Source organism: Gekko japonicus, unplaced genomic scaffold, assembly GCF_001447785.1.
Source record: "Gekko japonicus isolate JY-2015 unplaced genomic scaffold, Gekko_japonicus_V1.1 scaffold4446, whole genome shotgun sequence".
Lineage (NCBI taxonomy): Eukaryota > Metazoa > Chordata > Lepidosauria > Squamata > Gekkonidae > Gekko > Gekko japonicus.
The window spans coordinates 50,807-77,647 of record NW_015173272.1 but is presented as its reverse complement, the minus strand read 5'-3'; the positions used below and the strand labels follow the sequence as shown (position 1 = coordinate 77,647).

The 26,841-nt window shown below is 40.6% G+C and overlaps 2 protein-coding genes and 1 pseudogene across 2 annotated transcripts; 1 reads left to right on the top strand and 2 right to left on the bottom strand.

Annotated features, from left to right (window-relative positions):
• Positions 1-2,260: 2,260 nt before the first annotated feature.
• Positions 2,261-3,184, bottom strand: LOC107120187 (olfactory receptor 8S1-like). Its single transcript, XM_015422832.1, has one exon. It carries the CDS (start codon positions 3,182-3,184, stop codon positions 2,261-2,263), a length of 924 nt encoding a protein of 307 aa, XP_015278318.1.
• Positions 3,185-8,871: 5,687 nt separating this feature from the next.
• LOC107120186 lies at positions 8,872-12,038 on the top strand (annotated as a pseudogene).
• A 6,296-nt stretch (positions 12,039-18,334) lies between these two features.
• On the bottom strand, positions 18,335-19,267 carry LOC107120185 (olfactory receptor 8S1-like). Its single transcript, XM_015422831.1, has one exon. The coding sequence runs from the start codon at positions 19,265-19,267 to the stop codon at positions 18,335-18,337; it is 933 nt and encodes a 310-aa protein (XP_015278317.1).
• Between the last annotated feature and the right edge of the window lie 7,574 nt (positions 19,268-26,841).

Sequence of the window (26,841 nt, the reverse complement as noted above, 5' to 3'; positions counted from 1 at the left end):
TTCGGATGTTAAGACAGTGGGGTATACTGTCTGATCTGGGGAGCAAGGTATGGGGCTAACTGTCTGATCTGCCTCAGATAGAAAAAGGCAGACCTGGCAGTGGTGGTGGGCATCCCAATTTGGATTGGAGGCTTTGAATGTGCTACTGAACAGACCCAATCCAAATTCTTGCGAACATTTTTGGGTATGCCGAAATGTGTTTCATATGCAGTTATCTGCTTGGAAATTGGCATGTCTTTAAATGAAACTAGTGCATGTCATATGACCGTCAAATTCTGGCTATGCTTTCATTACAGCCTGGAACCCGGGCGCAATGGTACCATCAAGTTTTCAGCCCCATTACCAGAGCGTCGGCCAGCGTCACTTCCTGGCGACGGCATGGAGGAATGGTCCAGCCGGGGAGCATGTTTCCCCCGCTGGATCGCGGTAAGTACTTGGGAACCCTATAGGCCATAGAGCACGCACCAGCCTAGAGAGGTGTTAGGGATTCACTGGTATGGTAAACCGGGAACCTGTATCAATTTACCAGAGTGCACACACAGACTACATGCAGCAGAGGTTCTTTGTTCTGAATGTGCTAGCAAAGTTACAGAGGCCCCTGCCACATGGCAGGGAAAAGACGGGGCGCCAAAAAAGAAACGCTCGAGCATGCGCAGTACGGCAGGGGGCCAGGGATGCGACGGCGGCAAGACGCGCCGCCGATCCCACTGCCAGGATGAAGCGCCTCAACCGGATGAACCACCGAAGTAGGTGGTTCATCTTTGACGCGCTTCATCGGGGGAAGGGCCGGGTTGGAGGCGGGAGGGCGACGCCAGGCAGATGTTGCCGTGGGATCGCACCCGTCTGATGCGCCTCCAATCCGGCCCGCTCCCGGCCCAAACTGCCTCGTATGAACGGGGCCATTGAGCACCAGAAGTTATTCAGTCAGGCCAACAAAAGCTGCTCCCTGCTGAGTTTTGAGATTCCCCTCATTACTGGGAAAATGGCCCCATATCTATATTTTTGTCGGTGCCACATCAGCACAGATCAGTTTCCATTGCCAGATGTAATGCCATGCCTTCTGCTATTTTTATGGCAGATTCAATAAGATAGCCTACTCAGCCAGATAATGCCCTTGTAATCAGAAGTGTGTTGAGTCAATCACTCATGTTCTTCTTTATTGTCACCTGTATACAGATTTACATTATATGCATTTACATTCTGTTCTAGTTAGGATGAGGGACTGTTCTGATGCATTTAAGGTTTATAGACTTTTGAATGATTTCTCCTGTAATGTCACTGAGAAGGTGGCTAAGTTTCTTTACTCTACTATAAAGGTACGTCAAGATACCTCACAGAAATGATCTTATATTTACACTGTATATGTATGTTGTAGTTTTAACTTACCTTTTAAACTGTATTAACTTTTATCAAACAATTTTCCATGCCAATAATGGCTACTTAACTTAACTAACAGCTGGGAGCATAGGAGGCAGGCAGGCAAGCAAGGAAAGGTCATGAGCAGGCAGGCAAGGAAAGGACATGCAGGTAAGTGTTTGTTAAGATTCCAAAATGTCCAACATCTTAAATAGATAAAACATTGGATAAAAATATTTTTTTTTGCATAACTGACTATGTTCAAAGTAATACTAGCAATTTTAGATTAACATTTATATAAGCTGTACTTATATACTTGGGGTTTTAGTTAGTTGTGGTTTTCTTTCCTTTCTCCCTAGATGTAGTTACCCCTTCCCAATTTTTCATTGTAGTTTGTAGTCTATTAAAAAATGCAATAAAAAATCCCCTCCGGGGGGCTAAAAAAAAAGGCCAACATCTTGGTGGATATTCAAGACTAATCACACCACACAAACACCATGACTCTTATGCTTTTGTTGTTGTTGTTAGTGATCAATATATGCCCAGTCTCCAAAGATAGGACTCAGGACTTCCATGGAATCATTTTCCATTGTAATTAGCTGCAGGAGTCTGGCTGACTCGGTTTTTTAAAAATCTATTTTCATTTAACATATCATGTAGAATTATAGGATTTACAGCTCAGAGACATTCCTATATATTTTATAATATCAAGGAATCTGTAAATAATTGCAACATCAATTTATGACCAATAAATGTCAGTTGAGTATAGCCTGCCTTAAGAAGAATAACATTTGATATTTTCAAACAGACTCCAAATAGAAGAACAAGGTTTTGAGCTCTGCCTCAGTGGCAGGCCATTTATTGATTTGCTGAACATGTGACTATTTGATTTGCTTCTATTCAATCAACATACTTTTTTCAGCAGTTTCTTAATGGCCTCCTTCACTTCTTTGGTTTTCAGACTGTAGATAATGGGATTCAGCATGGGGGTAGAGATGCTATACTGGATGGAAACAAGTTGATCCAGAACTATTGAAGATGATGTGCTAGGTCTCAGGTATCGAAAGTAGCCAGTCCCATAGAATAAAGCCACTACAATGAGGTGGGAGCTGCAGGTGGAGAAGGCTTTCCTCCTACCTTCTGCTGAGCGCATTCTCATGATGGTGGAGATGATGTAAATATAAGAGATGAAGGTGGGGATGAAAGAGGTTAAACCAAAGAGAAAACTAGAGGCAAGAAGGACAATGTAGTTGGTCAAAGTATCACTGCAAGATAGGAGCAAGAGGGAAGGAATTTCACAACTGTAATGTCTGAGTGTATTGTTTCTACAAAATCGCAAATTCAACAATGGCAGGGCATTCACCAAAGCATACAAGAAACCCATGGTCCAGGCTCCACCCACCAGTTGTTTGCATATCTCTGTTTTCATGACTAGAGTATAATGCAGGGGGTCACAAATGGCAACATATCGGTCATAAGCCATTGCTGCAAGAATGAAAACCTCAGCGCCAGCAGACTGGAAAAAGAAGAAGATCTGTGCAATGCACCCTTCCCGGGAAATAGTTTTCTGCATTGTTACAAGATCCCCCAGCATCTTTGGGATGGTGACTGATGAGTAGCAGATGTCAACAAAAGCCAAGTGGCTGAGGAGGAAGAACATGGGAGTGTGAAGGCCAGCCTCATTCCTGATCACCAGCATGATTGCCAAATTCCCCAATAATGTCACTGTGTATATAGTTAGAAAGACCAAGAAGAGAAAAATCTGCAGTCGTGGGTCACTGGAAAGTCCCAGGAGTATAAACTCCGTTATTATGGTTTGATTTTCCATGAAGAGCTATTCAATAAACCTAAAAATTGCATAAATTGAAAACAAAGACTTTTAGTGTTATATGTTAAGAGCAATGTGCATGAGGGCTATAAAGCAATTCAATGTATGAAACAATGTTTTGTGGCCTTGTTCATAAATATAAATACTTGAATTCTGATGCAGCCAGGAATTAATATGTTTTATTCTATCCAGTCTCCCAAAAATGTTATAGAACTGTAATGCAAGCTTCCCAAAGCTTTTTACGATCTAAGACTTTTGAAAGGGTGGAGGGACTATGATGATGACCATTATACCTTCATGGTACTGGGACCTTAGGGCATGTGAGGGGGTAGTGCATCTTCTTTGGGATATACTTACATTATTTTAAGGCAGGCTCCTTAACTTAGAGGTTACATGATTCTAAATATTTGCCATTACCTTGGAATCTTTGTTCAGTTTTTCAGTCCCACATGGCAATGACTACTTTTAACAAGATCCGGGCCGAGAGCTCCATCTACCAAGATGGAATCAGTCAAAAAGAGGTCCTCCTTTCTATGCTGAGTTTTATTATCACTCTTTCTTGAAGTCTTCAGGAAGTTGCCCCCACCAGTCTTTCTAGTACCTTAAATCTTCCAGATATCTGTTCCTACTTGTGTCAGCTTTTTAGGCGAAGGTGTAAGCTGACCACTTCATTGTTCTGGACAGGCCTTCCATTAGCATTTCTAAAGCCTAGCTGGGTGAGCAACTGACCCCCCACACACACACACACTTCTGCCTGCTGTCTGCCAAGAGAGAGAAAAACTTTTTTAAAACTCAAAGTGGAAGGGTTGTTTTTTTTACAATTTGAACCTGCAACGTAAGACACATTTCTCCACACAAATCATCAAATGAACGAATATTTCTCTTAAGCAGGATCCCATCAGCCAGTAAATCTACATTTCAATATTTATTTAATGCTGCCTCTCCATCTAACAGCCCAGAGTAACAAATTTAGAGTCCAATGACACCTTTAAGACCAACAAAGGTTTATTCAGGGTATGAGCTTTCGTGTGCATGCACACTTTATCAAATACTTAGAATGGCAAAAAAGGTTCAGACTTATAGCCAGAAAGCCCTGAATAGCTTACAACATAAAATAAGACAATTAACATACAATATAAAACAACTGAAACAAATAAAATTAAACTGGAAGAGCAAAAGAATTTCAGCAACCCAACAGTAGCAGGAAAAACATAAAGAAGCAGAAGAGGAAGAGATTGGATTTATACCCCACCCTTCACTACCCAAAGGAGTCTCAGAGTGGCTTACAAAATCCTTTCCCTTCCCCTCCCCACAACATATACCCTGTGAGGTAGGTGGGGCTGAAAGAACTCTGACAGAAACTGCTCTTTTTCAAGAACAGCTGTGCCAGAATTATGGCTTGTCCAAGGTCATCCAGCCAGGTGCAAGTGGAGGAGTGGGGAATCAAACCTGGTTCTCCCAGATTAGAGTCTGTGCACTTAACCACTACACCCTGCTACATCAAAGCAGGATGAAATCACCATAAAGCAAGCTGGAATGCAGGCCATACAGCCATAAGAGAGTAATTTGTTCACGGTGAAACAACCAGTGTTTAAAGCAATATGGATTATTACTTCCAATAAATTCCAATGCTTATATCATGTACACACTTTTATACAAGCATCTGAATAACTGGATTTAGTCCAATCCCAATGCACACATCTGTCCAATCCCAATGCGCACATCTGTCAATACAAGATCAGTGCACTGAATGGCTTTCTTAATAGTTATTGATTTTATGTAACCAAGAAATCAATGTTTCATACCTCAGCCATTTGATTTCCTTCACAACCCTTGTTTTCAAGCTGTAGAAAACATGATTGAACATGAGGGGTTGGAATGCTATACTGGATGGAAAATAGTTTATCCACAGTTATTGAAGAAATCTAGATGGATGTACTGCATCCTAAATAGCCAGACAGCACTCACCTTTCAGTGCATTTCTCCATTTATTTATTGTGTATTTTCCTGAATCATGTGATCACAGGTGCCAGAATGGATGTCATCATAAAATGTCTCATGGGACATATAAGTAATACCTTTAAGAAATATTTCAGTGCTTCATTGCCTCTGGAAATCTCATTTAAACATGACTGTACGTGAGATTTGAGCTGCTTAATTATTGCCTTGGAGACATATCCCCACACAGGTTGAGTATCATATATGTACGGCACGCTCAGTCACCTTCCATGCATTTTTTTTTAATCAAATACTCTGGTATCAAAGGCATATGGGAAATGTCAATGAGCATATAGACCTTTGAAAGTGCTCTACAGTAATGCAATTTCACCATGAACACTACATTCTCTTTTGTCCTTATGTAGCCACTAGAATATTAATGTGCATGTATTTGTAGAGAGATCTCTCATGCACATATCCTTGAAATCTGACTTTGGAAAGAAAGCAGAGTTCCTCTCTTCAGTGCAGGTTGGGTAAAGATCAAGGTGGCCAACAACCACAGATAAACAGACACACAAAAAAAAATCCTTTTTGGCTTTCTCAGTCCATCCAAATCTACTCCAAATATCAAAAAAAAAATGATCAAATGGTTTGGCCATTTCTATAGGTTTCCAGACAGTGGTCAGACCATGGTTTATGCTGCATCTCCAACCCTGAAACCAGACCTTACATCTAAGGCTCTATATAAAAAGGTTGACTCCAAGGTGTGACCTCTTTCATATGTTTGGCCTGTCACAGTTTGAGATAATTCTAAGGTACTCCAAGAAACTATAAAATCCTGGCCCTGGCAAGGTATCCTTGGCACGAATATTGAAGTCCCCCAGAACAATCAATCTATGTGTTTCCAGCACCATACCTGCCAGGTTGCCAGGTCCTACCTGGCTGTGTTTGTGTGTGGGAGCTCCCAGTTCCTCCTTGAAGATCTTCTGGCATGCTCAAAGTGCACACACTGTGATGACATCACCAGAAGTGACAACATCACATTTCCAACATTGGGGGCAACTCTCTAAGTTTTGGGCAAAACTCCATGGGTTTGAGTGTCACCCCCAACATCAGAAACATGATGACGACACTCCCGGGTGATGTCATCAAGCCCATGCTAGTGGCACCAGGAGGGGGCTTCCCCTGTCAGCCAACTGGGCTGCAGCAGCAGCAGCAGAAGAGGAGGAGGAGATTGGATTTATACCCCGCCCTTCACCACTCAGAGCAGTTTACAAACTCCCTTCCCTTTCCCTCCCCATAACAGATACCCTGTGAGGTAGGGGGGCTGAGAGAGTTCTGGCAGAAACTGCTCTTTTTTAAAGAACAGCTCTTATCAGAACTATGGCTTGCCCAAGGTCATCCATCCAGGTGCAAGTGGAGGAGTGGGGAATCAAACCCGGTTCTCCCAGATTAGAGTCCGTGCACTTAACCACTACACCAAACTGGCAGATTAGGGTCCCCAAAATTGGGGGATCCCTGGCCTCATTGGGGGATTGCAACCCTACATGTCTGAGACCCCCTCCACCAACTTAGATTGGGTGCCCAGGGTTGCCCTAGGCAATTTGTTTTCATGGCCCCCTCCCACCATAATAATAGCAATATTGAAAATTACTTTTGATATCACTTGAAATACTTGAACTTTTTTTCTGTTTTTTTAAAAAAATTAATAGCTTTTTGTGAGCCCTAAACATTTAATTTTTTCCTGGTGTAAGAGGGGGGAAAAACCTTGAAATTTCATTTTTTTCCTTTTGATTTTAAAATAAGTTAACACATTTTCATGGACCCCTAAAAGTATCAAAGGCCCTAGGCACTGATCCTACTGTACCTAATGGATTACTTAGCCCTGAGGGTGCCTACTTGGGAAATAGGTCACTGTCAGGGAAGCAGTGTGCCCAACGTATCTTTAGTTCCTAATATAAGGAGCATACCTTCAACGTTGGTGATAGTTTGAACTGAAAGCCCATGGAATCTGAAGAATTCACAGGGGATAATATAGCCACACCTCCTCTGCACCTTATTTAATTCATTTATAATTCACTTTCCTCACTGAGACTCAAGGCGGATTACAGAATTAGAAGACAATGCAATAAAAGAAGCATAATACAATTATCCAAGGGTGAGCAGAAGATCACTCCAGGGTGACCAGTCATTTCCCAAGTAATTAGAAGTAACTGTAACCATTTTCTTATCTTTCTCTTTAAAATTTCAGCAGCAGCTTCACTCCTGTTTTCTGTGCAAAAGAGGTACACACATACAAACTTACTCTGGATGGGAGAGGAGTATGCTGTTGATTCTTTCTTCCTGCCTCAAAACTGCTGTTTGAGTATTTTGAGGGGGGTGGGAGACTGCTTTGGGAAAACAGGAAATGTTTCTCACCCAAATGCTCCAGACCAGCTGCCATTTTGTGACTGGCTCCACCCACTGATCTGCCATTTTGTAACTGGCTCTGACCACCAAACTGCTACTTTGTGACTCATAATTCCAAGAACAGCTCTCAGAAATATAAACTATGCTCTCCCCTGGAATAAACAATACAAAAAAGAAAAGAAAATGACCTACAACTTCATTTAAACAACAACAACAAAAATATTACTGGCAAAAAGAGTTGACAATCTAAAATGTATTTATTGGGTACTTCCCATTGTAAATAATTGGAATAGTTATCATTTCTCCAGTGACCTAATTAATCCTTCATGTTTTTAAAAAACAAAAGGGACTCTTTGGGAGCTATGTATATCCCAGGAGTCAAATCACCTGAAAATATGTTCTCCCCTTGATCAGATGCTAAGTCTTTTATAAGAGATCACTGTGATAAATAAGTGCTGGCACATTCTGTGGAAAAGCACTGATCACTCGCCTGCTTTTACAACAACAGATGAGAATTGCTAATATTTCCTTTCTCCCTCCAGAATTTTATTTTGCATATTAGTTTAACAACTAATCTAAAAAGAGAGAGAGAGAGAGAGAGTACAACCTGCACAGGTATAAATCACAGAGGAAAATACTTTCTTTTTGATATCCTTTTCTGACTTCATTAAATTTTCCCAGACCCCTTGCATGCAGTGTTCCCTCTAAGCTAAATTAGTGTGAGCTAGCTCACAGGTTTTTACCCTCCGGCTGATACATTTTTGTGTTTGCTCAGGAAGGATGGCTCCAGAGCAAACTAATTTATTCAATAGCCAAATCGCTCGCTCACAACTTTAATGCCAGTAGCTCACAAAGTAGAATTTCTGCTCACAAGACTCCACAGTTTAGAGGGAGCATTGCTTGCATGTATGCTCAGTCCTATGTTTTCTCATATCTGGTGGCATTGCAGGAAAGGAGGAATGATAAGCTAAGTAAAAACTGTAGTGTGATGAAGATGTAAGAAACCCAAAACAATGTTTCTTACATATCCCTTTTCCCCCCTTGACAGTTCTTTGAAAATCAGGCCTGGTGTGAGCACAGAGATCACGGTTTGGGCACTCAGAATATAAGAAAATTAATACATGAATAAAAAGCATGCAAATGGTCTTTATAAGCATTGGATCAAATGAGTATAAAAAGAAATGGTGCAAACACACAGTCCCCTAAACCATAACTCTGTATTTATCCTAAACAATGTTTAATTAGGATAGGTTAGTAACTGTTGAACTCACATAATTTAAAATTCCTCCATTACCTTAGTTCTCCAAGTTCTTGCCATTGTCCTTGGACACATGGTCAAGATGCATTACCACTGTAAAGACTTAGACCTTAATGACTTGAGCACAGAAGACCCAAGGCAAACCCAAGAGATAAGAGAGGTTTCTTACTCATGCTTAGAGGATTTATTTATTTTATTTAAAAAAAACATTTATTAACAGATTCAACCATAACATATCAGCAACAACATAACATAATTATGTTATATAGACATATACATACACCAACTAAAACCTAGATTTGCATTACATATTTTAGGAATAGACCTAAAGCAAAATATATTCCAGATATTTTGAAGGTATTTTACATTCCATAGTGGGATTGTTGTTTACATAATCTATAAAAGGATACCACTTTTCCACAAAATTATTTTTATAACCTGGGGTTTCCATCAACAATATCTGTGTGGCTATTTTATCCTGAATAAATATATCCCACACTTTCTGGAACCATACTTTATGTGAGGGTATATTCCTAGATTTCCATAATTGATTGAATACTGATTTGCCAGCTACTAGCAGGAGATAAATGAGATCCCTACGCAAAGGAGAAAAAGAGTGGTCAGGCCAAAAATGTAATAGAATGGATTCAGGAGTTAAAGGAACATCACTGCCTACTATTTCTGAAATTTTAGAAACAACTAAAATCCAGTATTTTTGGACTTTAGGGCAAGACCACCAGCAATGCAAAAAGGTTCCCAACTCTTGACATCCCTTCCAGCAATTTGAGTTAGATTGAAATTTACTTCTGAAAAGCTTTACTGGTGTTAAACATCACCTCGCAAATATTTTAATTTGCAGTAAGCTTATATTAAGAGATTTACTGTGAAATACGAGGTCCATATCTGAGTCCACTGTTCTTCACTAATTTGAAGGGTGCCCAGAGGATTTATAATCCGCTTTGTTAGCTGCCCTAAGCCTGCTTGCGGGATGGGTGGGGTATAAATATAATAAATAAATAAATAAATAAATAAAATCCTTTTGGGAGTCCATCCTGTACTGTTCCAAAAGGAAGAAATGCAGTCTTAGGTGTGGCAATCTGGCTGAGGCATTCACTGGTAAACCTTTTGTTTTACTCTAGACAGAGGCATTTGAATCTTTAACCATTTATGTGTTCTGTACTTCGGGGGGGGGATTTATCCCCCACACCTTTCCTTCTTACCAGTTGCTGGTTTGCAGGAAAGCTCATGGAATATGGACATAGTGCAGACCCAGAACAAAGGAGTGCTCTTTAAGGTGGAAGACATTTCTCCACAACATACACTGAAGGAAGTGTTCGAACAAAAATTTTTCCATCTGCAAAAATTCTGGAAAAAATGTTAAAAGTTAAAAACAAAACAAAACTGGAAGGACATGTGTGCATGTTTCACCAATATCAGTGATACTGAACGATACTGAGACTCTGGTTTTCATGCTAAGTACACTTATTCCAATCAATGGGCTTAGACCAGAGTAAATCCTGCACAGAATTTCTCTTCTAGAAAGTATTTCGAGTACTTCTTTCATTGACCATTTGGGTTGGTTTGATGACTCTTCAACAAGTTTTATATTCTGGCTTCTGAATATTGGGGTGGATCCATTCATCCTCCAAGTAGTGTTTTTCTTGCCTAAGGAAAAACCCTCCATATTTAGTGTCTCTTCCTCCAATGGAAGGCCACTAAGTATGAAGGGAGGCTCTTTAGATCAGAGAGAGAGCCCCCAAAACTGTGGAATATAAATATTTTAATTTTTAAAGATAATAAACTTTGTTCAGTGGAGTGGTAGGTTAGGGTAGGATCCACCCAAATGTGACAAACTGGAACTAACAATGTTAATTATGATTATGATTTGCTTATTTGTTAGGACCAGGATATCTCAAGGGCCACTATCTCCAATTTTTATCTTTTGACTGCCTTGAGTTAACTTTTTGCTGGCAGATGTTGATCCATTAAAAATAATACCTTGCATTATTGCCAAATATTTTATTAATAGTGGTTTCCTGAAGGCATTTTAAAAATGGTCTTTAATTTAATTTATTCTTGGTAAAGTTCTATGAGTTTTTTCAGTGTTCATTGCTTAATTTTGTGATGTGATATTTCACTTATTTTATTTATTGATCTTGCTCAAGAACTTTGGTTAAAGTTGCTTATTAATAAAGGAAATATTAATTAGAGGCACAGTTACTCCTGTTAATGGGCTTATTCTAGAGAAACCTTATAAAGGATTTCTCAGTTAGAAGGCATTTACAGACCCTCTTTCCCTGACCATATTGGGTTGGTTTGATAACTCCTCTATATTGTCATTCTGGTTTTATATCCTGGCTTCTGGATATTGTTCCTAACTGGCAATATATTTAGGAAGCAACTTTTTTGGGATGGGAAGGGGGAACTGGTTTGGACTCTGGATCCTTTTCCTTGCACTTGCAGCCTTGACAAGTTGCTAGCGGTGGACTTTCCCGCCGGCGAGGGCACCCTGTACTCTGAAAGCATCACCCGGATCCTCAACAAACTTTTGGAGGGTTACGACAATCGGCTCCGACTCAGTTTTGGAGGCCAAGGCAACCCAGGAGCTGTGATGGAAGTGGAATATACAATGGATTTTTTTTCCGGCAAACCTGGATTGATGAGAGTTTGAAATTTGGTGGGTCCACTGAAATTCTGAGACTGAACAATCTGATGGTCAGTAAAATCTGGAACCCAGATACCTTTTTTTAGAAATGGCAAAAAGTCCATTGCTCACAATATGACGACCCCTAACAAACCTTTCAGGATAATGCAGAATGGGACAGTTCTATATACAATGAGACTTACCATTAATGCAGACTGTCCAATGCGACTGGTAAACTTCCCTATGGATGGGCATGCTTGTCCACTGAAATTTGGGAGCTATGCTTATCCTAAAAGTGAGATGATTTATACCTGGAGAAAAGGACCACTCCATTCCGTGGAAGTACCACAAGAGTCTCCCAGTCTTCTCCAGTATGATCTTATAGTGAAACAATTAAATCCAATACAGATGAATATGTAACAATGACTGTTTATTTCCACTTACAAAGGAAGATGGGCTACTTCATGATACAGATATATACCCCTTGCATCATGACAGTCATCCTTTCACAGGTTTCTTTCTGGATCAATAAGGAGTCTGTTCCAGCTAGAACTGTTTTTGGTATGAATGCCGCCATCATCTATAAATGTACTAGCACTTTATGATATGTTTTATTACTATACTTTTGTGATTTTATTTAATTCTGTGTTTTAGTTGTTTTAACATATTGCGTGTAAGCCGCCCTGAGCCTGCCTTGGCAGGGAGGGCGGGACACAAATCAAACAAATGAATAAATACATAAATAATTTGCTTTTTTACTGCTCTGCTTTGTTATTTCTAAAGTCATTTATTGTGAACTGCTTGATTTTTTGTGTGACATATAAGGTGTGTTTTTATAAATAAAATGAACATTTGGTGTGAAATAGTTCAGTAATCCTCCAAACACAGCACTTAAGGTAGCCATATTCTAGTTCTCCAAAGCTCAGTAGTGTAATTTACATCTTACTGTATTGTCTGTCGATTCCTCCTTAGATGCTAAATACAGGCTATTCTTTAGAGACCAAATGGTGGGTTCAGACAGCTGGCTCTTACCTAGATCATTCAAAGATAGAAAATCCAATTATGCAGGTGCATGCTTGGCAAAGCTAATGTTCAAAACAAATCTCCAAGCTTTAAATGGGTCCTCTCCAGACAACTACCCTGGAGGTTTTACCTATATGTCAGGAGTGGCAGCCAGTACACTGGATTATCATCTAGTATGCACATCTTTGTTACCTAAAGAAAAAAGTTTTAAAATCCTGCCATATTTGGACGGAGACCATCTCCCCCTATCTTTGCAGATATGGGCAACCCCGCAGGTGATAGGACGGAAAATCTGTTACTCTTCTCAAAGGAGTGGGCCGGAACAACAAAGATGTTCTGTCAAGTGGTCCAGCGATTTAGCTAATAATTTAAAGGTAATTTTGGCAGCTGAAGATACTCATAATTATGCTGCCGGTTTTTACATGCAAGGCTAAATGAGGATCCTCTGAAACTATATGATGGTCTCATTAAGAATTTTGCCCCCCTCCTGTTCCAGGAGGCAGGTCAGAGAGCCCCCACCCTTTACAAGCTAAAGTCAAAGCCTTGGTACGATAGAGAGTGCTTGGAGGCAAAAAGAGTACTTACTCAAGCGTATGCTAACTACATTGGTCGTTACGATACGAGAGAGTTAAGTGCTTACCTAGCCGTATTAGAAAAAAAAACGATTCTATAAAAATTTAATTAAAAGAAAAAAAGAAAGAATATGCTAGGGAAGCATGGAGGGCTCTTATCCAAGCTGCTAAGGAAAAGAACTCCGCTTTGTTTTGGAGGTTGGTCTCCAATCAAAAGCAAAACAGCACCTCAATAAGGGAAACCTATATTCCTCCTGAAACTTGCATTTTTCATTTTCAGAACTTGTACCATGACAATCCTTCCCCCTGCTCTATGTCCACAGTTTTCAGTGACCTGCCAAGTTGGCCCCAAGTTTCTTCAGAAGAGACCGCAGCACTGATAGGCCAACTTAAAAGAGGAAAGGCCCCCGGCCTAGATGGCAACCCCCCTGAATTTCTGAAGGAAAATACAAATTGGTGGGCACCCTTCTTAGTGCACCTATTTACTTACATCGATAGAACAGCGAGGGTCCCAAGTGACTGGGGGGAGGCGGTGGTAGTTCCTTTCTATAAAAAGGGTAATCAAAAGGATCCTGCAAACTACAGACCTATTAGTTTACTTAGTGTCATTAGCAAATTATATGCCAAACATCTCCTAGAAAAACTGACACTATGGCTGGAGCAAGAGGATATAATGATACAGGAGCAAGATGGGTTTAGGCAGGGTAGGTCGACAATGGATCACTGCCTCCTTCTACAGCATCTGATTGAAAAATATTCTGGCAAGGGCCCTACGTCACTTTATGCTGCCTTTATTGATCTCAAAGCGGCCTTCGATTCTGTTTCTAGACCTATGCTATGGAGTAAACTTGAAGCCTCTTCAATAGACAGGAGACTTCTAGCTCTCATTTGTGCCCTCCACGAACACACATCTCTGAGGGTTAGATATACCAGGTTGGGGCACTTGACTGATAGAATTTCCACCTTAAAGGGAGTTAGGCAAGGCTGTATGCTAGCTCCTGCTCTTTTTAACTTTTACCTCAACGATGTTGTTGGGTACTTAGATGATGCAGATCTTCATCCCCCCAAACTGGCTCAGCGCTCTATTACGATACTGTTATATGCCGATGATGCTGTTATTCTTTCTAGAACCCCAATTGGCTTGAGAAGGGCAATTAATAAGTTTGCTTGTTATTGCAGTGAGCAGGAGCTGGATATAAATTATGCAAAGACAAAGGTGATGGCCTTTGGCAGGAGACCCAAATTAAGGAAGTGGAGGGTAAACGGGCAGAACATCGAACAGGTAGCTAGCTTTCACTACCTAGGCATGATCATCCAAGCCTCTGGATCTAAGACTGCCCATAGTCAGGCAGCTGCTTGCTCGGGTGAAAAATCCTTTCATGGTATTCTTAGGTTCTTTAGCTCCCGAGGGGGGTATTTTGTACCAGCAGCTTTAAAACTTTATAAGGCCAAAACACTTGCCCAGATGCTCTACGGAACGCTGCTTGGAGCCCCTCCATCTAGCTATGCTCCTTTGGAGCTAGTCCAATCGAAATTTCTGAGAGCAGTGCTTCAAGTTCCGAGATGCGTATCCAATGCAATGGTACGGCTAGAGACTGGCATGCTGAAGGTTGAAGCCACAATTGCCTTATACTTCATCTTCTATTGGTTGAAGATCAATTTGAACCCGTGTGGACTAGCGCCCCTGATTCTGACTGATGCCTTTGAATCTAATTGGCTGATTTCTGTCAAGCGGAAAATTTCGCTCTTGGGGTATTCTCCCCTAGCGCTTTTGGAGATGGGTAGGGACCGAGCTAAGTTAGAAATTAGACAGAGGATCAAGGATACCGAATGCCAATTAGATCTACAGGCGACCCCAACATTTATAGCACCAATTAGTAACAGATACATCGTTGCGCAGACCCCATATCTTAACGTTTTGGAATCCCATAAACTAAGGAGGGCATATACTCTGGATAGATGCTCTGCCTTACCCTCTGCAGTTCTTGAGGGTAAATTTAAAAAAAAAATAACCCGAACAGAGAGGCTATGCTCGTGTGCGTTGGGGGAGATCGAATCCCGGGAACATGTGTTCCTGAGATGCCTGTTATTTGAAGAGGCTCGTATTAAACTTATTGATCCCCTTTTGGCAGGCACCTCGGATCAGGACAAGATGGAGAACTTGTTTCTTAACCTTGAACATACAGCGCTCCATCAGATTGCAAAATTTTGTTCCTTGGTGGTAGAAGTGCATCAGCATGCTGGTTGTCGCTCGGGTTAGGACTGTTGGATTGTAACTCGTACTGTTCCCTTTGGTATCATATTTTACTCTTTTATACTATACTGTGTTTTATGGCAGCACGTTTCTAGTTTGGTTTTAACGAACGTAACATTTACAATGCTAGCTCTTTTTACCTTGTTGAATTTTGGAAATTTTACTATTTGGCCATTGTAATTTATTTTTCTGGTTTTATATTGCTGGCTAATCGCTGTTACAATAAAATTCAATTCAATTCTGTATTGTCTGAGATGAATCTAAATGAAAGAAGTATCCCTAAATAAAAAAGTGAAGGCTGTGCATGACAGTAGAAGATTTTAAGATGATTTCAAGACCACCCATCCAGCAGGATTGAAGGTGGGAGAAGAGATTTTTTTGTCTTACAAATCAATTTAATCATCCTTTGCTGAAGGTTGAAGGGTTCAAAAAGAACGACAGGACACAAACAGCTCTGCAGAAAATCTGTCCCCCAGCCAGGCTGGACAATCTTTTTATTAAAACTCCCCCCCTCCTTTTTTCTTCCTCCTGGTACGTATTTAGTAATTACAAGCATACTATGGAATGTGTTTGTGCAGACAGCGCACTTCCTTATCTTTCCCCGTCTCTCTGCCAAGTTAGCTTCACACAATGAGCTCAGCAGATGTTTTTACCTTATGCAATTAGCACTCATTCACTCTGGTTCCCAATCTCCAGGCAGGAGTAGTGAATTCTGGGTTTGCCACGCAGATATTCACCGTTCCCACACTTTGCACTTAAGGATATTCACACACCAACTCAGACACCAACTTGTTGACCATCAGAGAGCAGGGAGGTGTTTTTCATTTGTTTACTTGTTGTTTTGCTGAACAGTTCACTTATTTGTGAGCATCTTAAGTCAGTTCATCAGATTACTTTTCACATATTTAAACAGGTGGGTAGCTGTGTTTGTGTGAAGCAATAGAACAAAACATGAGTCCAGTGGCACCTTGAAGACCAACACAGGTTGCGGTCACACGGAGCATTAGCCACGCTACAGAGACGGAAGATAGGCGGAATTTCTGGGCGTGATCACAGCGCCACATCTGGGAAGTGTAGCGCTCCCGTGGTGAACCCGAGGCTTCCCACCAAAGATGCGGGGTAAGAAAAACTAGTACCTCCGAGGGGCAAGGGCGGGTGCCTGATCGCGTTTCCGGTGGTAGGTCGTGGCATCCGGCGCCCGCCAATGTCCCGTCACTAAAAGGGTTTTTTTTCAAGACTCCACGGGATGTGCACAAGCACCCAATGGCGCATGCGCACACTTTGTTTAAAAACAAACAACACAGCCCCCTCCTCTTTTCCGTACCCCCCACTCCTGGCTTGGCCTGCTCAAGAGGAACTCTGCACCGGGTGGCAGAGGGGGAGGTGCAGGGGGGGCGTGGTGGGAGGGCGGCCCGGCTGAAGCTCCTCCTGGAGGGGACCAGACGAGGACACAGTTTGCATTCCTCTGCAGCCCTGGAAGGGGTTAAACCCACGGAGCCTTTTGCTAGAGAGGCCACTTCTTTGCCACGCCACAGGATTGTCCTGTGATTGGCACCTCCCCCCTAACCACGGGACCTCAACAGGACCTCTAAGGGATGTCTGATCACACAGCCCCACGTTATTTTGCTCCGGGGCAAACAGACACGCTTCCTCCCCGCATTTTCCTGCCCGTGTGACCGGGGCCACAGTATAATTCTGGCTATAAGGTTTCATGTGCATGCACACAAAAGTTTATAACCAAAATTAAACTTTGTCAACATATTTACAGTAAAGCGTATGATTATTTTATTTTTTAAATCTTGTTTTAAATTGGTTTTGTTATTGTATATCATTTTAACATTGATGTAACCCATCCTGAGCCTTCTTGCAGGGAGGGTGGAATACAGGTTTAATAAAATAAAATAAAATAAAATAAATTAGCAGTGCAATTAGCTGTATTTAATTTGTTATACGAGCCAATGTGAATCCTAGACCCCCCCCAAAAAAAAACCCTGTAATTGCTGTTCACTGCTGTGTGGAAAGCTATATGAATAAACAGTGAACAAATGAATCAGAAATACAAATTGTAGCCTTCCTCCTTTTTTAAAAAAGGAAGTCTTGCTGTTTGCCACCAACTCCCCCCCCATGAAGACACAAGAACACTGGATTTAACTAGTTTATTTACATAATTATATATGCAGATATACATCATATTAAATATGCTAAATGTTTAAAAGCCAGGCTGTGATAATCAACCTGGCAATGGCTGCCCTTACTGGGCAGACCCACCCTCACTCCAAAGTTGGCCCATGTCTTCCATGGGCCTCATTTACCATCACCTGCAGACAATGTGCTCTGATGCACCACACAGCCACTACCAGGTTCAGAATGATGTTGCTCAGCACTGAGGACACTTTTTCTCAGTCACACCCTACTGCACAGCCAGTGATGAGCTGTTCTGGACACTGCTGATGCCTCAGGGGCTTGCTGATCATCTCTGCCTATCGTGATCATCTCACCTTATCCCTTCCAAAATAGATATGCCCTGACAAGGACAAAGACCAGGCCTACCTGACCACCTCTGATATCATAAAGCAGGCGAAAAAAAGGCTCCCCCAACAGCCAAAAATTCCTACTTGGCAAGGAACTGGTTATGACCTTTATCTTTGCGGCCTAGGTCCCACATATCTAAAGGACCATCTCTTCCCATATATCTTCATGTGCCAAGTATGATCCACAGGTTACCACCTGCTGGTTGATGCCCACTTATGACAATCACCCAACATTGTCCATGCTTTTCTACAGTAGCTTCCAACCTATGGTGCAGGTTCTCTGAGGAGATGAAGGCAGCAATATCTCTAGAGATTTTTAGAAGGCACTGTGGGGGCATTTTAATTTTTAGGGATTTCATGGGGTGTATTGTGCAGACTTTTTTAAAAAGGAAAGGGGGCTATTTATTGCATTTTTGTATGTCTTAAAATTGGGATATGTAACATGCATCGAACTGTAGGAACAGGTGGCACATAAATAGCTAGATAAACAACTGGGCAGTTGTGCTTTGCACTTTGCAGTTTTATTTTAAAAACCTAAAGTTTCCAAATCTTTTTCCTAAAGCAGTTTTAATTTCATTGTTTTTTAGGCTATATATGATAGGATTTAACAGGGGTGTTAAGATGCTGTACTGGATTGACACCACTTTGTCCAGTTCTATAAGTGATTCAGAACTGGGCTTCATATACCGAAAAAAAGCTGCAGAGTAGAATAAGCAAACCACAATGAGGTGGGAGCTACAGGTGGAGAAGGCTTTGCTTCGGCCTTCTCCTGAACGAATTTTCAGGATGGTGGGGATGATGCGAATGTAAGAAACAAGAGTGAGGAGGAAGGAGCTTAACCCAAATACTAATACAGTGATGAGAAGCACAACATAATTGCTGAGAGGGTCGCTGCAAGACAACGGCAAGAGGGAAGGAAGTTCACAGCTATAGTGACTGATTTTATTGTTCCCACAAAATTGTGCATTTACCAATGGCAATGCATTTACCATCGCATATAAGAAACCCATTGACCAGGATCCACCCACCAGCTGTCTGCAGGCAGTTTTTTTCATAATGGTTGAATATCGCAGTGGGTCACAGATGGCGACATAGCGGTCAAAAGCCATTGCTGAGAGGATGAAAACCTCAGCACAAGCAGACTGGAAAAAGAAAAAGATCTGAGCAATGCATCCTCTCTGGGAAATGGTTGTGTTCTTTGCAATGAAGTTCTCCAGCATCTTTGGGAGAGTGACGGAGGAATAGCAGATATCCACAAAGGCTAAATGGCTGAGGAAAAAGAACATTGGGCTTTGAAGGCCAGCCTCCATCCTGATCACCACAATAATTGTTGCATTTCCTAATAACGTCACTGAAAATATTATTAGAAAGAACAAGAAGAGAAAAACCTGTAGCTGTGGGTCACTGGAGAGCCCCAAGAGTATAAACTCAGTTATTATGGTTTGATTGGCCATGTTGAGTTATTCAGCACACTTATAATCTGTGTAAAAAGAAACAAATAGAATTGCTTTGCTATTGAATTCTTTAGAAAAGTCTCATTTAAAAAAAATACATAAAGAAACTGGGCAATTTAAACTTTGAAATGATAATGTAGTGGTTTTAGGAAGTAGTATGAATAAATGTAGCAAGTTGGATCCAGCCAGCTTTTTTTGTTAGAGAAAAATGGAAGAGCAGTTCCCATTTTTCCACCAAAAAAAGGCTATGCCAAAGAGTACTGTCACGAACAAAAGCCACATGAGACAGGAGCTGTAAGAATGAAATAAACTGAGCAATATTAATGAAAAAAATTGGTCAGATGCAGCCCAATGTATGGTTGTTATCTATGTATGTATTTTGGCAAATGTGTATGCTGCCTTCCCAGAGGCCTGCTTGAGCTGGCTCACAAAACTAGGAAAAAATCAGTAATACTTTATAACCTGCAGCATAACAGCAATCAATAGAACAGAACACAGCATCCTAAAATATATTTATGAGACAATCCTCAGGCAAGAAGCAGAACATCAAACCAGCTAAAAATGATAAATTCTTGGGGGGGGGGATGACAAAAGGCACCTAAATGAAGGTAAGGTAAGCACCAGACAAGACTCAGGGAGCATTCCAATTGTGAAGTGCCACAACTGAGAAAGTCCTGTCTCTGTGAAGGCCTATTTCTGGTTGCCACCTGGCTCACTTATGTAGAAAAGTTTTGGAAGATGATCTTAACTGGTGGGCTGGAGAGGTTGGTAGGTTTTTGCTGTCAAGTCACAGCTGATTTATGGTGACCCTGTAGGGTTTTCAAGATAAGAGACACTCAGAAGAGGGGTTTGCCATTGCCTACCTCTGCACAGTGATCCTGGTGGTCTCCCATCCAGTTACTGACCATGGCTGACCCTACTTAACTTCCAAGGTCTGACACTATTGGGCTAGCCTTGGCTATCCAGGATAGTACAAATGATGGGTTCGGTTAGTTGCATACAAAGGTTCTGATCTGCCAGCAATGGAACCTTCTACTAGTGGGGCCTTCTTTTTCTACAGGAGTAAGGCTCTTTGTGCCAGGTGAACAGTTCATCATTAAGAGAGCAAAATACAACCCAACGTAAGACAAAGTGTGATGGACCACTAAACAAAATTGCTCCAGGTTCTTTTTATTCTCACCTGGGAAAACAGATCTGGGGTAACTTCTGGGGATTAGAAGTGAGCTGTAGGGGATGTAAATGCCACCTGTCCAGAGTCCTGCTTGAGACACCTTACAAGTTTAAAAAAACAGTAGAAAACAATACAATCTTCTAAAACTATAATTACACATAAATTAACTAAGAGATGAGATATCATTTCAATACCTTCAACATATTTGCATGAGTGTGGAATATTTATGACACAGGAACATGCTTTCCATGTCTTCAGGAAAGATGGTTGGGAGATGCAATCTCCACAGTCATGCATTTGGCCATGTTCAAGTCACTAATTTAGCTGTTCTAATCTTTCCAAGCATGGGCTACATGTGTTCTTGCTTCTGTTTTCCATTTCATCTACTTAATTTTTAGAATTAGCTTTCATTTTTATGGTATGGTTCTTACTTAAAAAAAACTTTTGTTATTGGAAGCTGCCTTGGTAGTTTTCTTTCAAAATAATTATTTTAAAAATTAGTTCAATTGATCAACCTACCAAGTTACCAGCTTTTTAAAAAATAAGAAAAGATGCCTGTTCAGGACAAGCGAAGATGTGATGCAGAGACCTTTTTCTTAGCAGTGGGACAAACTTCATCTCTTCACTTTCTGCTTGATAAAACTCTTTTAGGGGAACTTGGTTATAAAAAGAAGGCAGGTCTGAGGACAAGGGAAATCCCTTTCTTTTGCATGATTTTTTCCCCTTTTTTTGTAAATGCCCTTACTAATGGAAAGTATTCTCAACAAATTTATAATTAACACCTGCTTTTTAACAGTAAGAATGGAATTTATAGTCCATTCTTGATTGATATGGAGTAATTGATCAAGGGGAATTCAGTAAGGAGACAGTGAAAATCTCTTCAGACCATGGGCACTATGAGCAAGTCAACATTTTCAATCTCAAATTGTATCTGAGGTAGTAAAATATCACTTCACCCAACCCAAAATCTGTATTTATGGAGGCAAGTGCCAGTGAGTTCCACATCATTCAGCACTTGTTTTAAAAATCTGCCTTAATTAATTAATTATTTGTAAAGGGGGCATTTTTCTACTCAAGGACTCACTTCTCTGTATTGTGGTAGTTATTCAACAACTAAGCCCATTTTTGGAACAACCTGTAGAACACTGTAACACTCCAGAACTTTCCTGAATCAATTTGCCTTTGCAAAGTTGTTGAACAACTTAACTTCTCTGTGCATTCTCTCACACCCACACTCAAATGCAACTGGGGTGACTACTCCAGAGCTGAATTAAGCAAAGTGTAAAGTACATTATGAGGTTCTTGCTTTAGAAGAAAGATATCTCAAAGAAGAGAAATTTGACAAACATGGAAGGGTTTTTTGAGGTAGTGGTAGAATATCCTTTCATCCTCTACACCTGGTTATTCTGTCTTCTTGTCTAAAGTTTCATGAAGTAGGGTCAATCTGAAAATACACCTCATTTACCTGATAAAGTGGACTCTGATCCACAAAAGCTTACATTTTAATACATTCATTAGGCTTTCTGGGGTCACAAGATTACTGGTCTGTTGATTTTCAAATATATCAACTATTTTAATAAGACAGAGTCAGAAATACATTCATACTCACCAGCCCCTTCATCCAGGTGAATGCCCACTTAGATATGGTTGCCAGATCATTCCAGAAGAGGCTCTCTGTTGAGGATTATCAGCACTTTGGCCATTCATTCCCTAAAACTATCAAACTGTTACACTAAAAACATGAAAGGGGGGTGAGAATGAACTATACTTTCATCTTTTTTCATCAGTCTCATGTTTCCCTCTAGGTCTGAAAGTGAGATCTCCTGTTTATGGCACATACACTGTCTCACTGAGTTCTCACCTGTTCACAAGAGCAGAAGTAGCATAAAATATACTTTGAACAACCCATACCTTGCTTTGAGACATTCAGATGTTATGCATTTTATCTTAGCTTGCTCAATCTCTGTGCTGTCTAAAGACTGGAGAATCTTTTCTGGAACACTATAGTTAAAAAGCTGGATGATGTCATGATGTCAACTGACCTTCTCTTCTTTCTACCTGTCTCAATTCCTCCAGGAGATTCATTCATAATCAACCCACTGGTGTTTTTAATGTTCTATAAACTAAGGTGCTTATTATAGCTATTTTGAAGTCTGTTTAAGATTAAGATGCCATAGATTCATCTATGTAGGAACCTGTCTTATAATAAAGAAGCTTATTAGCCTATCTGTTCTCTATTGTCAATTCTAAGTTGCAGCAGTACTCCAGGGTTTTGAGTAGTGTTCTTTTCCAAAGATGCTGTATGAGGAGCTTTGAGTAAAAAAAATGCAAAGGATTACAAGCATGTATGTTGTCCCACTGAATTCTGGATCTTTCACAAGAGTATACCTAGCAATCAAAATTAAAGCCATCTCCCTCTTCTCTAGAAGGAGCAAACTTAGTTTTAACTTTCACACAAATGGTAAACACTGAGGAATATATGTGTGGGACCACATGGTTGAGTATTCATCCCTACACAAAAATTACTTCCACATAAAAAAAAAATGCGAGGGGAAAGCTGGCAGGACCGTTCTTCCTGGCACTGAGGTTTCTACGGGCAGGGGATTTTTGCCTCTGAAGGATCATCCAGCCTTTAGAAGCCAGCCAGAAGTTTAAAGTGGTATAGTTCAGACATAGGTCTACTGACTCAGAGACATCAGCCTTAGATTAAGGTTTTTAGGTTTACCACCACTGAGGAGGCCAGAGTAAATCACTAGCCCACCCTCAGGCCACTGATCAAAACAGATGGATAAAGAATGTAAATATCTAGTGGCATAATCAACAAAAATAGTGGCATAATCAACAAATCCTCCTATAAATGGCTCAAACAGATTTCCACTAGTGGAGCTAAATGTTAAAGTGAAATATGAACACTGGTATGTAACAATCCAATCAAGGAATAACTCAATAGTACAAGAATAAGAATGGCATCCTTGTTCTAAAATTGAACAACAGCCAAACAAGCTTAACTAACTAACATGAATGGTAAGTAATGGTAACCAATGAAAACAATCTTTATATAACAGGCATCCAATCAATGGTCCATTATATATGAACAGCTGCCGATTTTCAGAGCAGTAAGCCTTTAATCTTTACTTCAGATTCTGTGCCCACCTTATGCACCATTCTTCTCCCTTTCATGTATTTATTCTGCTGCTACAATTTTTAAAAAAGCAGTTTTCTAAATCAGGGTGGACCATCACTGGTGAAGTGTGGGGGGTGTTGTTCAAAGATTTTTTTTTTAAAAAAAAAATCTGCAATTGCCCTATTGCAGCTGTGCAGTAGCATTCGGCAAATGCCTTCCATTTAAATCGTTGTGGTTCCATTTTTGTGCATGGACTTTAGCATTAGTTTCTTAAATGAAAGGGAACAGAAAGGAATGCAGACAAGGGGAAACCCATTGTTGAAATTGACCAGACTTTTTCTGAAACTGACAAGCAGCTGCGAAGCCCCCATTTTCCATATTGCCAAGAACTAGGAGATTCTCTACTGTTATTAACCACTGTGAAAAATTGGAAAGAGTCACAGGTTGTCATAATATGAGGGAACATGTTCATTGTACAGAATGCATGGTAGAACCCACTGACAGTGGCATTGCAAGCTGTGAACTTTGGCAACATGTGTGTGCATGGGCACACCTGTGCAAAGTTGACTGCAACCACCATGCTTTGCACAGGGCTGCAGTTTGATTGGGGGAGGAGCCCTTTCTCACAATATAACACTACAAGAACTCATGGGCACTCAATGAAATTGCTGAGCAACCGGGTTAGAATGGATAAAAGGAAGTACTTCTTCACCCAAAGAGTGATTAACACATGGAATTCACTGCCACAGGAAGTGGTGGTGGCTACAAGCATGGACGGCTTCAAAAGGGAGTTAGATAAGCATATGGAGCAGAGGTTCATCAGTGGCTATTAGCCACAAGGTATAGATAGGGACTCTGGGACAAGTGATGCTCTGTCTTCTTGGTGCTGAGGGGGGGGTCAACAGTGGGAGGGCTTCTAATGTCCTGGCCCCACTTGTGGACCTCCTGATGGCACCTGGTATTTTTGGCCACTGTGTGATACAGAATGTTGGACTGGATGGGCCTTTGGCCTGATCCAATATTGGCATCTCTTATGTTCTTATGTTCTCTGGCAGAATCTCTGGAGAGCTTTTTTAGTCTTGTGCCACAAATTTGAAAAAAATGGGAGGGTATTTTCACCGGTGTCCTAGCGTAACTGCATAGTAATGCTAATTTTCTGCCCTTTCTAGTAAATGTTTGTGGTTTTCTCTTTGTGATTCTCTCATTTGATCCTGCACACTGGTCATGATCTTGGCAGTTTTTTAAAGCCTGCCCTGTGCAGATTGCTGTCTTCCTCCAAATGGATCACTCCCAAGTGATTCTTAAGTTCAGTGGTTTGCAGAAGGTCCATGTGGCTCAGCAGCCATTTTAATGTTAGACTTCTGGAGACTGCCAAAATGGTCCCTCTAAAAAAAAAACCTTTGTTCACTAAAGCATGGGGGGAGGTATTCTCAAAGATTTAGGCTTCCCATCCCAGTTTCTCTCCCACTTTACATCTCATGTCAATTTCATTCTGCACTAACAATCCCCCCTTTGCATGCAACGCTGAATTATTTTTTTTGCACTGGGGGTGCTGTGATTTGTCTCCTCTCTAATCCCTTTTCAAGTCAATACCAGCAGGGAACTAAACCTTGCACAGCTCTTTTTGAACTCTTCCCCCTACCCGTCATTCTATTTTTTTTTTAAATTCAGTGATCTGAGACTACTGATAGTTTCATATTGCTGGACTCATGCCACTTGTAAAAAAATTAAATACTAGGGGAAAATGGAGCTTGTACATTGATGAAGGGGGAAGGATGGTGAACGATGCAGAGTGAGTGTAACAACCTTGATGTGGGCAGGGGAGTGACTTTTGAGGGACGGCAAAAGGTGGGAATCTGAGGGAATCTGTATGCTTCTGAATTACCTTCAGCTTGGAAGTGAAACAAGGGAAAAGTCAGCACTCTCAGAAAACCCGGGGAAACAGTGACCAGAAAGTGAACTGAGCACTGAAGAGAGGAAAATCAATGCAGAATGACAAAGAAAACCTGACGGCCATGCACAGTGAAAGCAAGAGAAAATGCTTTCATAATAGGCCATAATCTTCATTCAAACCCATGCATAATAGGCCAATATCTTCATTCAAACCCAGGTGCACTAAAATCTGTAAGGTGAAATCCAGAATTTTTCTCTGTTCTTCAACATGTGATATCATTAGTGTTCCAAATCTGGAATGTTCTCAACCAGCCAAACCAAATTGAAGGTGTCCTGCGGGGGAGTGGGGTTGGTGACAACTTCCGCCACAACTTGAACCTGCAGAAACCTAGATGGGAATATATATAGTAAAAGAAAAGACTCTGGTAAGAAACAGATGGATCAGACAAAGCTAGCTGTCTCCTTAATAGTAATTGACAAAATTAATATTTGTGCAGTAACCTATAAGTTTGCTATGAATAAAAGTAAAAGAAAAGAAAGAAAACAAATATCTGTAGGATTACCATAGTTTAAATTGATATAAAAAACTCAAATAAGTTTACCCTAACTAATCAACCAAATTTTGTAATCGATCAGCATTAATATGCAGGGAGTTTTATTACCTTTTATGAAGTTACTAATGATTACCTATATTGTTGTAACTCACCTCAAACTGTTTGATGTACACTTATTGAAAATCTGTCTTTTTGTTCTTTTGACACATTTTGCATAGATTCTACTAAATTCTATATGACTTTTGAAAAATTAATAAAACATAAACAATTTTTTTAAAAAAAGAAGTGAGAGGAAGAGCTTCCATCTCTGCCTTCCCAGTCTCTCCTCTGCATGCAACACAGAAAGTTGAGGGACAGAGAGAGATAGCAAAAGTACCCAGAGAAGGTTGTGGAGAAAGGGGAGTACAACCACCCCCTACCACTACAGCTAGCTTGCTGTTGTGAGGGTGGCTGCTGTGGAAGTTTTATTCTCCTTTCTTGGCAGTCAGCTTGTCAAGCTTGTTCCAAAATCCATCCTTCAAAGAAATGTGTGTGCTGAAAAACTACCTTATTTACTTGCAAGAATGATGACATCTCCTAAAAGTGCTATATATACAAAAAGCAGCTAAGTTATAGGGAAGCGTAGGATTCCTCCTCCCTTTGTGGTATCCCTTTGGGGAAAAAACACATCTTGTATATGATTAAATACATTTATTGGGGCTTTCGTGAGTTCCCCAGTAAATCAATTGCTTTCACCACTAGAGTTCAATTGCTTCTGTTTGTATTTTGAGTAAAAAAATAATATTGTTGAGTTCACTCGTATTCTTTATAAAATTAATATTCTAGTACATTT